Source organism: Mirounga angustirostris, unplaced genomic scaffold, assembly GCF_029215605.1.
Source record: "Mirounga angustirostris isolate CCGP_5_RB_7025 unplaced genomic scaffold, mMirAng1.0.hap1 SCAF_6, whole genome shotgun sequence".
NCBI classification, from domain to species: Eukaryota; Metazoa; Chordata; class Mammalia; order Carnivora; family Phocidae; genus Mirounga; species Mirounga angustirostris.
Genome location: NW_026991714.1, coordinates 144,251,864 through 144,268,703, shown reverse-complemented (window position 1 = coordinate 144,268,703; position 16,840 = coordinate 144,251,864). Strand labels below are relative to the sequence as shown.

Genomic DNA, 16,840 nt, shown 5'->3' with positions numbered 1-16,840 from the left:
ACATTATTCTGAGCTATAAACTCACCTGGTTCCTCATTTGAAGTGGTAAAAATACTATTATAAGATCTTCGAACACGTAAAGTTATACAACCATTTTCATGTAGGCAAAATAAACCGTCACGTTGAAAGCAGGGTATTACCTTTAAATAGATAATGTAGTCATTTAAAAAAAACACAATAGATTAAAAAGTATATGCTGGGAAGCTCATAAACTCATATTTAGAGCATATGGGCAGAAAAAAAAAAGAAAAACAAAAATACACACATAATCCCAAGCTTTAAAAACTAAATGAATTATTCAAAGTCTCCATTTATGGGGCACCTGGGAGGGGGGGCTCAGTCAGTTGAGCAGCCAACTCTTGATTTCAGCTCAGGTCATGATCTGAGTCCTGGGATCAAGCCCTGCCATCAGGATCCGCACTCAGCAGGGAGTCTGCTTCAGGATTCTCTCTCCCTCTGCACCCCCCCAACCCCCAACCCCCACCCCCGGCTTGCTGGCACTCGTGCGCATGTGCACACGCATGCTCCCTCTCTAATAAATAAATCTCTAAAAAACAAAGAAAATCCATCCATTTATTGTCATAAAAAATTTGTCTTTATCCAGGTAACTTAAATAGTTCAATAAATATCTTCAGATCAGAAGAATTTCTAGGGTAAATCAAATCAAGAGTGCAGAAAAATAGGAATATACAATAACATCGTTAATTTTTAAATAAATAGAAAAGACAAAGTGGAACTAAGGACTTCTGCAAGATTATGTTTTTTCTCCCTATAACATTCATAATCAGCTTGGAGGGATGTAATTTTTAAATCATAGATACCTGCAGAAATGGAACTCCTGTTCGTTCTATTGCAATCACACCCACTGTTTGATTCACCTCAAGGTCAAGGATTAAAATCTCTCGAGGATACAGTAACAACATGTGATTTCTTTTGGAAGGCAGATATGCCAACTGAAGGCAATCGTTGAGAGTTATAAATTCAGCGCTGAAAAAAGTAAACATACTTTAGGGATCAAGAAATGAGTCAAAGACTTTATTCATATCCAAAAAGCTAATAAAGGACTGAATTTTGTCCTTTCCACCTAACTTGTCAATAAGAAGGTACAATTGTTTCCTGAAATGACCAATAGGGACTAGCATCTAAAACTAAGATCTCTGTGCCAATTATGACAATAGTATTGCATAGGTTGGATAGAGATACGTTTCTAAATTTTTGAAAAATTTAAGTAATAAGGGCGCCTGGGTGGCTCAGTTGGTTAAGCGACTGCCTTCGGCTCAGGTCATGATCCTGGAGTCCCGGGATCGAGTCCCGCATCGGGCTCCCTGCTCGGCAGGGAGTCTGCTTCTCCCTCTGACCCTCCTCCCTCTCATGCTCTCTGTCTCTCATTCTCTCTGTCTCAAATAAATAAAATCTTTATTAAAAAAAAAAATTTAAGTAATAAGTCTATAAGATGGTAAGTGACAAAACTAATAGTTTTATTTTTATTTTGCCATCAGAAGTACCAAAGAGATTGCTGAAATCAAGACTCAGCATCAAAACAAAACAATCTGGGTAATTAGGGCCCTTGGACCAGGAGCCAATGGATTATCTGTATGGCCTTGGGCAAGTCACTTCTTCCCCTCTGTCTTCATTCACTTTTAAGCTGTCTTAAATCTTTTCTGAAACAAAGTAAGGTATTATATTCACTTATCACAGCATTTTCTTCTGTGTAAATAAAATTAATAAAACTTTATAAAGATTGTAGATAGTTCAGAGTCTCAAGACTCATTTTATTCCTAATCAATAGGAATAAACATTAGGAATAAACATTACTAGGAATAAACATATAATAAACATATAATTATATACTACTTTCTTTTTACATAATGATTACAGAGTTTTAAATTTTAAATAAAGTTAGGCAGCTCTTTTCTGCCCACGGGTCCTATCCCCGTGCTTTAATAAAACCACCTTTTTGTACCAAAGATAAAATAAAATAAAGTTAGATTAGAGGACTACAAAGAGGAACATGGATTGCATTAAAATCTTGGCTCTGCCACTTCCTAGTTGGGTAAGCTTGAGGAACATATTTAAAACAATGTGGAGCTCAATTTCCTCACTTACAAAATAGGCACAGTATTACGGCCCAGAACTGTAGCAGGATCACATGTAATAATGTACATAAAAGCACCTGGAGCAGTTCTATTTGAAGGGATTAATAATTCATTTCCCCAAAACTCAAAATGAACGTATGACTCATGAGAAGATATAACACATACAAATCATAATATAAAACAATTCAGACTTTAAAAGATTTATCTATAACACAGAACCAATGAAAAATAATAGAAAATTCTCTTAAAATATGTAAGGAGCAATCAAATTATTTCAGCACAGGGCGGGGGATAAATTAGTGAACTTAACAAGCCTATGGTTTAATACATAAAAGTGATATTTATATATAAATTCAGAATATATTTATAGAGCAATCTGTATTTTACCATATATTTTTCAGGTAATCACCCACAAAATCTAGGCAGAATAATCTTAGTATATTAAAAATAGGAGTCTTTTTAAAATGAATGCCAAAATACTGCCAAAGCAATAAAAATAAGAACAATCATAGCTTTCGAGGAAAAAAAATTGAAATCTATTTTTCCAATGCACAAAATTAGTTACTTAAAATTTTATTCAGTTGCAATTTCTGAAATAAACAATAATAGGTAGCATTTACCAAATAAATGCTTACCAAATTATCTGCCACTACATTAAGTACTTAAGCTACTGTATTTTAATCCTCACAACAACCATATAAAATCCTATAAAATGCTGTTTTAGAGATTGGGAGAGTGAAATTTGAGCAAGATTAAAGAATTTTCTGAGTCACGTAGCTATAATTTCCCCTAGAATCCTGGTCCTTAATCAGTACGAGAAACATCTTTACATGCATAAGAAAAACACCCATATTTTACTAGCTAATGAGACTGCACAGCACTTAAGTGAGGAAAATGTATTTAAAATGAAAATCCAGCTTTTGTCCCCAATTTTTTAATGTATTCAATTGCCAACGGTGGAATCTTCATCTTATATTTTCAGATTTAAAAATCAGAAGCCAAAAACTGTGATCTGTAAAAATCAGTGGGGGAGAGGTTAACATGATCACTAGACACAAGGAGCCACATCAAAGGTGGAATCTCCTCTTTGGGGAAGAGACAGAGAGAACATTCTCCTCCATATAAATTCAAAACTGGAAATGAGAAAGGGTGAGGTAAAGAATAAAATCAGTATTAGTACATCTTCAAAAATGACATTTCATGAATGGATGATAAATAGATGAACGTGGTTAGTTTTATACTTGTAACTTACCTAGGTTTCTCTTGAGTGATTAAGATTTTTACTTTATTAAGAGCCTTCTTGGCCCCTGTGGCTGCAGCGAGCTTGTTATGAGCTGGGCTAGAGTGTGGGCTGGATATGTAAACTTTTTTCCCAGGGCCCGAGGGAGGCTTGGATGGAGAGAAGTCTGAGATGAATACAATACCCTCGCTGGTGAGTACTATATTGAGAGAAGCAAAACTCTGATTAAAGTTTAATCAAATTTAGCACAGAGTTTTATTCCAATACAATTTTGAAAGCAAGGTAATGATAATTTTAATAATATAGAACTGGCAGTGTAATGGAGTCATAACATAACTGGAATGTTCTCCAAGTTGAACTGAAACAGGTGGTCCATTACAATTCATCAGAGGCCTCCAAGCTCAGCGTTCTAAATTAATGTTTTATATTAAAAAGATATCAGAAGGTTACTGGCAGAAAGAAATGTTTGTTCTTCCAAATAATTCAGTGCACGTCATTAAAAACCTTTCCTCATTATATCCCGTAACTTCAAAATCCAGAGACTTTTCAGAATATAAAATTCACAGAAGAAAAAAAAAATCCCATATATAAGAGGCTTTGCATATCACACTTAGCGAAGTTTAAATATGTGATGTGATACTAATTTTTTATGATTATCATGAGCTACTCAGTCTAAAAATATTTCCTTTTTCTTTTGGAGCATCAGATTGAACCTTAGGAAGTATAGCAGAGTGTTCTTTTTCTCTTTATATCCAGGGTAAAAACAGAGTGCCAACAATGGCTTACTAAGTGTACAGGAAACAGAAGTATTCAAGAAGGGAGCACCATATTTAGCAATACAAATTTTGCCTTTTTATGACTGAAAAATAATCTCCCTCAACACCGGGGCTAATACAAAGATATCTAAACAGAGAAATCTCATCTATCCTGGCTCCCTGCAGTTAGTGAGGCTGCTTTAAGCACAGGGAGCAAACAAGTATTCAAGAGCTATGACAGTCCTGGCACATTCAAGATGAGTAAATCAAAGCTGTTAGGTGAACTGACGTTTTGAAATATACTGTGCTTTTATCAACCAAATTACAGAGATGCAGTAAGTTAGCCTGAGGCCTTGTCTCCTTTTCAGATGACAGAACTCACCTTCCAAGGTCTCATTCTTCTTTTGTGTTGCCCTCCCTCAGTCAATGGATCAGCTAGAGCAGCCCTGCTCTGTGTTCCCACAGCACTGCATTTCATAGCACACTAAGGAGTGAGTGCACGTATGCACATGTTCGTACACACGGACCGTATATGTCTATACACACGCAATGCCTAACCACACATTACTATAACTGCACAGCCGTGTTTCCCATTTTAGTTTCTGCGTGTACACACTTCTCTTCTTTCTTCAGCACACAAATACACACTCAGTAATAACAAATGCTGGTAGATAAAAGAATTGAGTCATTCAAATTCAGGGGAAACATTCTTTCCCACAGCTAATTCCCTTATCTCTTTCCAGTTTTTGATCAAGTATCAAAATGAGGCCTACTCTGACCACTTTATCTAATACAACAACCGGCCCATTCCCAGCCCTCCCATTCCCCTTCATTCCCTTTATTCCTGGAATATAGTAATAGCTCAAGAAATATCTATTGGATAACTGAATGAAGAATATTTCCTAAACCATTTAGTCACAAAAACATGTGTCTAAAAACAAATCAAATTTTTTGATCAGCAGCTCAGTGAAAACACCAAAAGCACAGTAGCAAAAACAACCTCTGCAAGAAAAAATTCCCTTGGGCTTATTCTGTGCCTCACATGCATCTATTTATGGCACTCAAAACACATGCATGAATTTAAATGATTTTTTAGAAGGAAGAACTGAATTTGGCCACATACTAAATGAAACCTTTGACTCAGGTTCTTTATATGTTCCTAGAAAAACAAATTTAATTAAGCCCAAATTAGAATAGCACAGCAACTCTCTCTCCCCAGCTAATTGAATTCTATTTACAAATTCAACACAGTGAAGGTACAGCTTGCTGATTTAAATTTCTAGCCATCAAAATACTTGCAAATGATATGGGATTATGATTTAGTATCCATATTAGATGCTGCAGGTATATGGACTTCTCCACTTTGTTGTTTTAACATATTAGATGTATGATATGGGTTGTGTATATCTTATGTACAGAGCATTAACTATATTATAAAGAACTCATTTTCCACAAGAATCTGTTACTCACAAGTTAAATGTGAGGGATCAAAAGGGTCAAAAGAAAAAGAAAGAATGTTATCTGCATAGCTTTTCTTCCACAGTTTGGTGCCAGTATCTGCATTCCAGAGCACAATATAATTTGGTGGGTGGATAGCAAGTAGTAAATCTCGGGAAGCATCTTGATTCCACAACCACTGAACATCTGCAAAGACCAGATAAAGGCAAAATTCAGAAATCACTTCAGAAGACTTGGTTAATGTGCCCTTGACATATAGGGTTTTGTTTTTTTTCCCCACAATCCTTAAAATCTTAACTTCCCCTCTCCCTATGTTGCATACATGTGTATATATGTCAGGACTGCACAGGAAAAGTAGTTTTATATTAAAATGAGCTGTCTGGACATTAGAATCTCAAGATCAACATTTTCAAATTACTTCAAAGAAAATACAAGACAAAATTTTCACTTAATCATTACTTAAAACTTTGCGTCAAAGACTGTCCTGGCCATGATCAACGTCAGGCTCTCCTAACATCTTTGTGGAATTACTTAACGGGACTTTGCAGAGTTTCACATTTTTTACATGATAATAAAGAGAACAAATATCTCGTTCAGTACCTAGTACAATGTACTCAACAAATATTTAAATAGTCATCTAAAAAATTCACTCAGTCAAGAAAGCCACTCAGTCAAAGCCTTGAGTCGAAAGAATACCATATTGGTTTTAAGTAGTAACATAAACACACAATCTATATGAAAATGAAAATAAAATTTGTATCATCTCTATTAATGGAAAGTAAGCACTGAGGGCTAATTCAAAATAGCAATTCAGCCAAGTTTACTTTATTGTAGCTTAGATTACAAGACTTTTATAGCAGTTTAATTTTTTTCATGCTTGATAGAGGCCAATGCTAAAATTAATGCAATTTACTAAACCACAAATCATCTGAGATTTGAGGAAATATGCACAGAAATATACTGATAAGGACAAGAAAGCTAGATACAGATCAATAAAACACGCTGAACACAATCAAGAGTTAACTGGGAAGTGATGAAATTAAAAGGGAAAAAAATCACTCTAAAAGTAAGTGTATTAATATAAACACTTAGCAGAGCACAGACTTTCCTCACCCTGAATAGGTTTGGCATGCTCTTGGATCTCACACTGAGCTACTCCCGCAGCTACATCCCAAACGATGATCTTTCCATTGACATCAGCAGAAGCTAAGCGCAAGGAATATGGTGAGCCAATGTTATGGTGATAATTTTCCCTGGCCCATTTAACCTAGTATCAAGAAGAAATCAAATCAAGTAAATACTTGTACTGGATGAAACTAAACACAATTTTCATAAAACATCAACCAGAACCCAAACTACATTCTACACTTATGTTACAAAAACATTTAGAAAGAATAAACAGGAAACTGTTTTCCATCTCGAAAGTCAGACTTTTATTATGTGGTATTTTTTTAAAGTTGCAATACAATCATAAAATTTAATCATGACAAAACATCTAAAATCCTAAATTACTAAGTAGAATGGTTTTCTGTACTCTACTCTCCTAATTAAAAGGAGACAACTTAGAACTACCAAAACCTTGCAGAGGAAAAAATGGAAAACAAAAGCAAGCAAAAAACCCTCTAGCTGTCCTTTTCATAAAACTGGAAAAAAGATGTTAATTTTCTTAAAAAAAAAAATATATGCTTCATACCTCTAGCAACATCATAAGAGTGGAGTTTTTACAATAAAAACCACAAGATTCCAGCACAAATCAAGTTAATCCTGAGTCATGAACAAAACACACGTCTTCATTTCACCCTAAGCCATGGCCTTCCGTGGCTACAGCCTCCCCTCTGTTCTAGCTCAGCATCCAGTTTGTCTTCTTCAAAGCATTTAACAAACAACAATTTGTAATTGCTTTATTTACCCCATTTTGACCCATCACCAACCCGTGAACTGTAAGCTCCACTGGGTAGGATCATGCAGGCCTTGTTCACATTTCTATTCCCAGATCTTAACAGACCACCAAAGCTAGTGCTCAACAAATATGTATTTAATGAATGAACTCAAACACCACAGAATCTTCAAATATATACATATATAAACATATGTATAGAGACACATGAGTGTATATATACATAAACACAAACTCATACCTAGTGCCAAGGCAGGGAAGTGTGCCTTCCCTACAGTATTCCTAAAGAATTCATAGAAAAGACAAAACAAAAAGTTTTCTGAACTTCAGTGTTGATAAGCCTTAAGATTCTGTTGTAATACATCTTTTCCTCAGGCCAGAATTTTTTAAAATAAAATGTGTTAAGAGAGTGTATATGCGGGCGCCTGGGTGGCTCAGTTGGTTAAGCGACTGCCTTCGGCTCAGGTCATGATCCTGGAGTCCCTGGATCGAGTCCCGCATCGGGCTCCCTGCTCGGCGGGGAGTCTGCTTCTCCCTCTGACCCTCCCCCCTCTCATGTGCTTGCTCTCTCTCATTCTCTCTCTCTCAAATAAATAAATAAAATCTTAAAAAAAAAAAAAGAGAGTGTATATGCATATATGTACATGTTTGAATGTGTGTCTATGTGTATATTTTATATTTAGTGTGTGTATATACAGTCAATCCGCATTATTTGCAGATGTGTTTGCCCACTCACTGGAATTTGTGATTTTACTTAAAAAATGAATACTTGCAGTGCTTTCACAGTCATTCAGACACATGCAGAGTGGTGAAAAATTTGAGTCACCAATAGACATGTGTATTCCCAGGTGAAACAAAATGTTCTTATTTCAGCTCTCATAATGCAAACAAGTGTCTTTCTCGTGGTCTATTGAGCACCACTTTTTGGGGGGGGGGCATTTTTGTGCTTTTTATTGATGATTTCATTGTTCAAATTCAAAATGGTCCCAATGCACAGTGCTGAAGTGCTGCCTAGTGGTCCCAAGCATAAGAAGTTGTGATGTGCCTTATGGGATAAACACGAAAGATAAGCCCTGTTCAGGCATGAGTTTTAGTGCTGTTGGCTGTGAGTTCAATGTTAATGAATCAACAAAACAAATACAAAACAAGGTTATATATTGATCAGTTGATGAAAATGTTGTGACAAGAGGCTCACAAGAACCTAAGTTGTATTTACCCTACAATCAACAATTCAATCAACTGAGCAATCAACATTTCAGTATTTGCTAATTTCAGTGTTTGCAGCAACTTTACAGAATAAAACTATCATGGATAAGAATTGATTGCATCTATGTATATAAGTGCTTGAATTCCATTTATGTAAACCCCAAGCAGTGCGTGTGTGTATTTTTTTTTTTTAAATCACCTAGACATATCATAATCAAACTGCTGAAAACTAAGGATAAGGAGAAAATCTTGAAGGCAGTCAGACAAGAAAACATACACTGCATATAGAGAAATAAAGACAAGAATTTCTCTCAGAAATTATGGAAGCTGGAAGATAGTGGAATATCTTTCAAGAATTACAAGAGAAAAAAACTGATGAAATATCTTCATAGACAAACAAAAACCAAGAGAATCAACCTATATTAGATATATACCTCAAGAACTTTAAGGAAATTCTTCAGGCAAAGGGAATATAATACCAGACTGAAACCTGGATCCACACAAAGAAAAGAGAACGCCAGAAATGCCAAAAAGATCAGGGAAATGGGTGGGAGGGAGAACGTATTTTTTCAAAATAAAACCCTATACCTAACACCAGACTTAATGGTAGAAGACTGAATGTTTTCCCCCCAGGCTCAGGAACAAAACAAGAATATAGTCTCACTATTCCTGTTCATTATAGTAACGGTCCCAGCCAATGCAACACGACAAGAAAAAGAAAAAATAGAGGACATACAGATTATCAATGAAAAAAACTAAACTGCCATTATCTGCAGATGACATGATTGTCTATTTAAAAAATCCCCTCAAAGTTACTAGGTCTAGTGAGTTTAGCAAGACCACAGGATATAGGTCAATATACAAAAATCAGCTGCATTTTTCCCTACTTCACATTATATATAAAAATTAACTCAAAATGGATCAAGAACCTAAATGTAAGAGCTAAAACTGTAAAATTCTTAGAAGAAAACAAAGGTGTAAATCTTAACAATGGGAGAAACAGAAGAAAAATAGATAAATTGGACATCAAAATTAAAAACTTTAGTGTGTCAATGGACACCAACAAGAAAGTGTAAGACAGCTTACAGAATGAAAGAAAATATTTACCAACCATGTATCTTATAAGGGACTTCTATGTAGAATACATAAAGAATTCTGATAACTCAATAATTAAAAGACAATTTAAAATGGGCCAAGGATTCAATAGACACTTTTCAAAGAAGATATACAAATGGCCAATTAACACACGAAAAGATGCCCAACATCATTAGCCACCAGGGAAATGCAAACCAAAATCACAATGAGAACCATTAATAATAGGATGGCTAGAATCAAAAGGACAGATAATAACAAATGGTGGTGAGGATGTGGAGAAACTGGAATCCTCATATACAGCTAATAGAAATGTAAAATGGTATAGCCTCTTTGGAAATAGTCTGGAAGTTCCTCAAATAGTTAAACACAGAGTTACCATATGTGTCAGCAATTCCACTCCTCTGTATATACCCAAGAGAAATGAAAACACATGTTCGCACAAAAACTTGTACATAAATGTTCATAGCAACATTATTCATGATGCCTAAAAACTGGGAAATACCCAAATGTCCATCAATACATGAATATGGTATACTTGTGGACTGGAATATTATTCAGCAATAAAAAGGAACAGAGTACTGACACATGCTAAAACACAGATGAACCTTGAGTGAAAGAAGGTGAAAGAAGCTAGGCACAAAAGGACACTTAATGTGTGATTTCATTTATTTGAAATGTCTAGAATAGACAAATCTACAGAGACAGAGAGTATTTTACTGGATACCTAAGGATGAAGGGAATGAGGGGATGGGGGGCAGCTATTAACAGGTGCAGTGATGAAATTGCAGTGCTGGCTACACAATTCTATGAATATATTAAAAGCCATGGAATTGTACACTATAAACTGGTGAATTTTATGGTCTGAATATCTCAATAAAGCTTTTATCAAAAACAAACAAACCAAAATCCCCAAATCTCAATCTCTAATCTTCTCTAAGATTTCAAGTCACTGTGAATCAATTGCACCAGGCGTCTCAGACTTTGCATGTTGAAAACTTAAACTGATTTCACACCTACTCCCCTTGTCATAGCAACACTATCATTCAGTTATTTAAACAGAACTTGGAATCATTCTATTCCCTGACTCTCCTTAAACTGATTACTATATAGGCTATCAAGTTTACTTCTTCAGCAGCTCCTGAATATGACTCCTTCCTGCCTCAGCTTTATTTTAGGCCCTTAGAATTTCCTGCCAAAATTTCTGCAAAAGTCTCCTAAATGATCTCACTGCCTCATCTTGCCTTTCTCCAAGAAATCCTCACTGCTGCCAGAGTAAGTTTTTATAGAATACAAATACAACCTTATCAATTGCCTACTTAAAAATCCAAACTCCTTCAAAACCATCGAACACTCTCAGGACAGGACAAATTTCTCTGGCTGCCTCCTCGTCCATAACCCTCTAGCCATATCCCAACTTTTAGCCAACTTTATACCCCACTACTTACCGTTGTGTACAGTCTTCTTTTTATCTGTGGTGCTCCTTCCCCTATTCTTCACTTGGTTAACTACTGTTTACCAGTCCCTAAACTGGATAGACTTCTGGGACCCTCCCCTGATCCCTACAACTAGGTGTTAGGTAGCTTCCTTTGTCCCTAAGCATTCACTTAGCATACCGTATTTATATGTTTTCATCGTTCCTCATTAGACAATGAATTGCTTGAGGGCTTTCATCTCTATATCCTTAGCATATGCTAAGTGCTCAAAACGAATGAATGAATGAGTAAATGGTAGAACTGGTGTTATCCATCATCTTTAAAATCACCTAAGAGCTAGTATTTAATAGCTCATCCTGGATTGCCATTAAATCATATACATGAAAATGCTAGGCTACCCCAAATGAATCATTATGTTTAAAAGCTATTCAACATTTACATATATGACTTAATGAGAATCTAGTGACATTTAAAACTTCAGAATAGGCAATATGTTATAGGGTGAAAGTGGGATTTGACTTACCTTGACCACATCAGCTTTATGTTTTTCTAAAACTTGAAGAGTTTGGGCAGTATTGGAATCGATCACTACCACAAGCGAGTGACATCCATAAGCAATTAAACCTTGCCAGCCCCTAACAAAACAGTGATATTAAAATTTGAGTACAAAACAAAGACTTAACTTCTCTCTTGCCAAGAGGCATGCTAAAATAAATCACAAATCTAATACGTACTACCATTAATAAAATTATTATTGAAGCATAAAGGCCAGTTTTGTTTTGTTTTTACCTTATCCCATTTAAATAAAATGTCTAGCTAAACTAAAAATGTTGACATTTGTTTTTCATGTGGATAAAAAAGGTTCTAAGAGACATGCATATACAGCCCCGGAGATGCACAAAGCAACCCCTGTCGCCTATTTGTCTTATTCAACTTCGAATCCTGAGCACTCACAAAAAAAAAGTGCCTGAGATCATGTTCCGTAGGCATCTGTGACCAGTCCTGGTCCTTCCAACCAGACAAAAAGACAAACACTGGACAGGAGGTTTCCTCGCTCTTGCCAACATTCCCAGCAGCCCCAGCTACAGAATTTCGCTTTCCATCTAAGTATTAATGTTCGGAGTTCAGTGTTAGTTTACGGTGGAAAGGTCAAGGTGAGATGACAGGTGAGGGTACAGGCGACCAGCACCGGCTCTAGGTTGTGGAATGACTAAAGGTAAGAAACAGGGAGATGAAAGAGAAAGAGAGAAGGAAAAGACAAACCGGGGAAGAGACACTGGGCAGGGGAGTTTGACGGTGGAGGGAGAGGAGCCTGGATGTGGGAGGAGAGGTCAAGACAGGCGAGTGCGATGGGAAGGCAGGCTTGGGGAATGAGCAAAGAGAAACACATTTGGGAGAAACAGGGCCACTACATTTGCACAGGGAAGGTTCACACATGGGGCATTTACTCTCTTCATAGTAACAACAAAAACCCAGCATTTAAAGAAAACCTCTAGCGCGAGGGCAGCACCCAGGCTCGGCGAGGCCAAATGAACCGGGGGGTGAAACCTCCTGTTCCCCTTCCCTACACACTCATGGCCGAACCCGGTGTCCTCCAAGCCCGGCGCCCTCACCAGTCCACCGCCGCCTTGTTGTGAGCATTGAGGGCCCCGGTGAGGGTGCGCGCCGACACCTTGAAGTTCACAGTGAAGGGCAACATCGCCTCGGCTCAACGCGGCCCTCGGCGCCCACCGGCAACCAGGAAGCGGCGGCCACTGCGCTTCCGTTACCAAAAGAGTCCGGGTGGCTCTGTGAGCGCCGCCGTTTGGTTCCGTCAAAAGCAAGTTTCCACCACCTCGGATTCCGCCTTCTTCGGGTTCCGGTCTCAGCGGTTCAGCCTCGCTCAAGGTCTGGCCGCCCAGCTGGCGCTGCCAGTCCGAGGAGCGCGGGGCTGTGCTTTGGGGGCAGCGGGGCTGCTTTCCATTGGGTCTGTTTTCTTCACGTTGGGACTGCGTAGGCCTCTGTACCCTGCAGGAAATCGTGAAAAGCAAGAGCTGAAAGTCCCCATTAGCCTTTCTGACTTTGATCTATTAGCTCAGGACAACGACCAAATGCCAGGCACTGTCGTAGGCATCAGGCGTGAGGCGAAGACACGGCCTCCGCTCTCAAGAAGTTTATAGAACAAATATAGGAATAGGACTGGATGAAATGATTAGAATGCATGAGATGAATGGCTCTAATATAAACAATTTCTAAATATGGAGATCACTCCACATCTGGTCTTGAAAATACTTGAAAAAATACATTACTCCTGAGGCCAGCTGCTTGTCGGGGGCAGCTTTCATTTTGCAGTTTCTCCTCTGTCTCCTCTCCTTCAAATCAGACTCCATCTCCCTCTCCTCTGTGCTCAGCACATCATCTATACTGTCGGCCAATAAGAAGAGTGTGTAAAGCAACTAAATTATTTATTTGGGATTTTACGGATCGTAATCCCTGGGGCACAGAGTCCGCTGAAATAAAATGTATTCTCTGAATTGCCAGGGAGCAGGAGCTCAGTCTTAAAAAGGCAAAAACTGCCAGGTTACATACTTGTTTGGAAAGAATTAAGATTGGTGCTGGCAGAGTTTACGGTGACCATCCGATATATGTTTAGATCTTTAGCTAACAGGTATTATATTATCTTTATTACGGTTCAAAATAGAAGGATGTATTCCAGGAGGTGGTAGAGTTGGAACTGACAAAAGTCGGAAGTTCCTGGTGTTCCCAGGATTGAAACAGGAGAGGGGCATACATCCTGCTACTTCTGCCCGCATCCACAACCTCTCCACTCTGTTTCAACTGACTGTCTTAACAATCCTTACTTCATTTCGAATCTTTCACAATACCCTTTACTGTAACACTTGCCATGATTTCTTTCCAGCAATAATTTTGCCAGATGTCTGTTTCTTCTCCAATGCATTCAACAAAAGGGACAAAATAATTGGTAATTTTGTCATTTTAGGTTTTTGCGTCCACCTCACTCTGAGAAAACAGCTTTCTCAAAGATCACCTCCAATACCATCTTAGTTGTTGAAGCCAAAGAACGCACTTTGTCTCTTAGTTGTTCTCTGGCAACTGTTGTTGCTTCCCTTTCCTTTCCTGTCCCACATCCTTCCCTACTGATGCTTTTGGGGCAACCAGAGATGCCAATAACCACAGGTCTAAATTTACCACTCCCTTATTAAAAATCTTTGATGCTTCCTGACAGAGATTGCTAATTGGCTCCCCAAATTCATTTTCCCCTTCTTTCATAGGAACAGAAGCACAATTTGTATCTGAGCACACTATCATTCCATGAAATGAATACATATCCCACCTCCCGTTACAACCAGATCAAGCCATAAGACTAAATTCTGGCCAATGTGATGTAAGTGGACATATTGTATAGTGGCCTCTGAGAAATAACTCTTCTGTGCTGTACTGTGTTATTTCAATATACATACCCCACATGATTGCTATCTGCGTATATGTCTGTCAAGCAGGGGAGACTAACATATTTTTAAGCAACTGCAATATAGGAGAAAAAAATACGCTCCACTAGACTTAGAATTCCTTTTCAGAAAGGAACCAAATCCCAATCTTTCTTTGTCCCCAATGGCAACCACGAGATGACAAAAAGGAGTCAGTGATGGCACTCAAGCCCTGATTGACCTTATGCTTACGGCCATTTAAAACTCCTGCTCCATTAATCACTTATTGAGGACCAACTGCATGCCAGGAAGAGTGGTTGCCATTGGGGACAAAGAAGGATTGGGATTTGGTTCCTTTCCTCAACAAATGAGACTTGTATTAGTAATAGAAGGGCATTAAAAAGACCTGTAGAGTATTGCATACAGTGCATGGTTTCCACGGGCTCGTGCACACAGAAGAGCTCGAAGACGTTTGGACAAGTGTGAAGGTCAGAAATTGAGCAGGACTGCCAACAGTGTGCCTGACTCGACTTGGCATCTGTTCATCTTTCCTTGGATTTTTTCCTTAAACACCTTCTGCCCACGCCTTACTTCCTTGCGAATGATCATCAGCCTGATTTATTATTTGGCTACTGTCATTACTGATCGCCTCTCACATCTACATACTACAAGTACTTATGACAGTACAATGGATTAGTTGTTGTACTTTGTGACATGGTAATAGAGGTTTATTAGACTAAAGGATGTTTTCGGAGAAAAACAGTCATGGTGAAATGCATTTCTCCCAAGTAGGTTGTGTGAGGGATGTGCTACTCTTAGACCCTTAGCACAGGAGGGGCAGTGGGGTATTGCCTGAAATGGGGAGGGCTTTGCCGTTAGACAGACACAAGATCTGTGACTTTGGATGATTTTAGGGGATAAAAATACCACATGTAAGATTCTCCAATGTAATGGCTGTCCTGGCTACTAAGGATGAGGACCCAGGTCACCCTTTGCCTCCTAGTAGCTCATTCTGGCCCTTTATCTCTTTCCAGCTGGTCTACAAAATTGACCTGCCAGCATATCTCATTCCTGGGGCCACTTAGGTTCTGTGAGTGCACGTTTATCCAGTTATTGGCTGTTTTTAAAGGAAGAATAAACTAGAGGACTTTCTTATTTGATTTTTCCATCAGAATTTTATTAGTCCAAGTAAACAGTACTTTAACAATGTGTTCACAGAATAGCTTTTCATAAATTAGATTAACCTAACAAGATTGTTTCTGGTACATGATCATGATTTCTGGGGGAAAAATGATTCTATTGATTTCTTGCTCTTAACGAGCTTGGACTTTGGTGGAAATAGATTGTGAGCCACTCTAACAGGTTTACGGACTTTATAATGCTGTCTGGTCTTTCACAGGATCCACTAATTGTTGCAATTAAAAATAAATGCCAGTTTGTCTCTGTTAACTTTGAATCTCTGAGTGTCATACTTGCGTTTCTGCCCAGGGTAGATGACTGACTTGTAATTCAGATTTGCCCTGTAATGAGGCTTGAGTGTGGATGGACTGAATCAGGAGACTCAGATGCCAGCATAAAACCAAGGGGGCTCCTACCACCCTGACCTATACTGAAAGTGTTTATTCAGAACCATCTTGTTTCACTCTTTTGAAATATGAAAAACAATATAATTTTTAGAAAGGTATCTGTAATCTTCACTTGCTAGTGTATCTATTATCATATTTACACATTTTCTCCCAGTTGTTCAAATGAAGATGTATTTTACATAGTTGCCTAATACACCTACATCTTGTCAATCTTTTTCTTTGAACATTCTATCAAAATTATATTTATAATATTTATGTAGTCATCATAATTATCATTTGAGTGACTCCACAATATTTGGTAGAGTGGACTTATTTAGTTACTCCACTGTTGCCTGATACTTAAGTTATTTCCATTTTTTTTAAATAATGAAAATAAAGCTGCAGTAAATATCTTTATGCCTATAGTTGGTTTTCATTCTATTAAGTTATTTCCCTAAAATAATTCATAGGAGCGAGTATAACTATCTCTGTTTCACTAAAAATTTCTAAATCACAGAATAAATAAATGTAGAAAATGTGGGAGTCTTAGAAAAGCATAAATACAAAAAAGTCAATTTTATGATCACTGGTCAGATTGGCTTCTTTGAGGTGACTGTGTCTTCCTTTTAAAATGCATACATGTTTTAAGGGCGCCTGGGTGGCTCAG

General features: G+C 37.7%; 1 protein-coding gene across 7 annotated transcripts in view; it reads right to left on the bottom strand.

Moving 5' to 3' along the window:
* WDR11 (WD repeat domain 11) overlaps positions 1–12,941 on the bottom strand; it is a 56,930-nt gene extending 43,989 nt beyond the window's left edge. For all 7 annotated transcript variants that reach the window (XR_010412598.1, XR_010412599.1, XM_064595339.1 and 4 more), the window contains exons 1-7: positions 12,794–12,941; positions 11,704–11,815; positions 6,663–6,816; positions 5,562–5,735; positions 3,349–3,535; positions 822–987; positions 26–140 (exon numbers count right to left, since the gene is read on the bottom strand). Coding sequence is in view for 5 of the 7 variants with exons in the window: in XM_064595339.1 (XP_064451409.1) it covers positions 26–140; positions 822–987; positions 3,349–3,535; positions 5,562–5,735; positions 6,663–6,816; positions 11,704–11,815; positions 12,794–12,879 (994 nt within the window). In the remaining 2 variants the exon portion in view is untranslated. The remainder of the gene's footprint in view (positions 1–25; positions 141–821; positions 988–3,348; positions 3,536–5,561; positions 5,736–6,662; positions 6,817–11,703; positions 11,816–12,793) is intronic.
* Between the last annotated feature and the right edge of the window lie 3,899 nt (positions 12,942–16,840).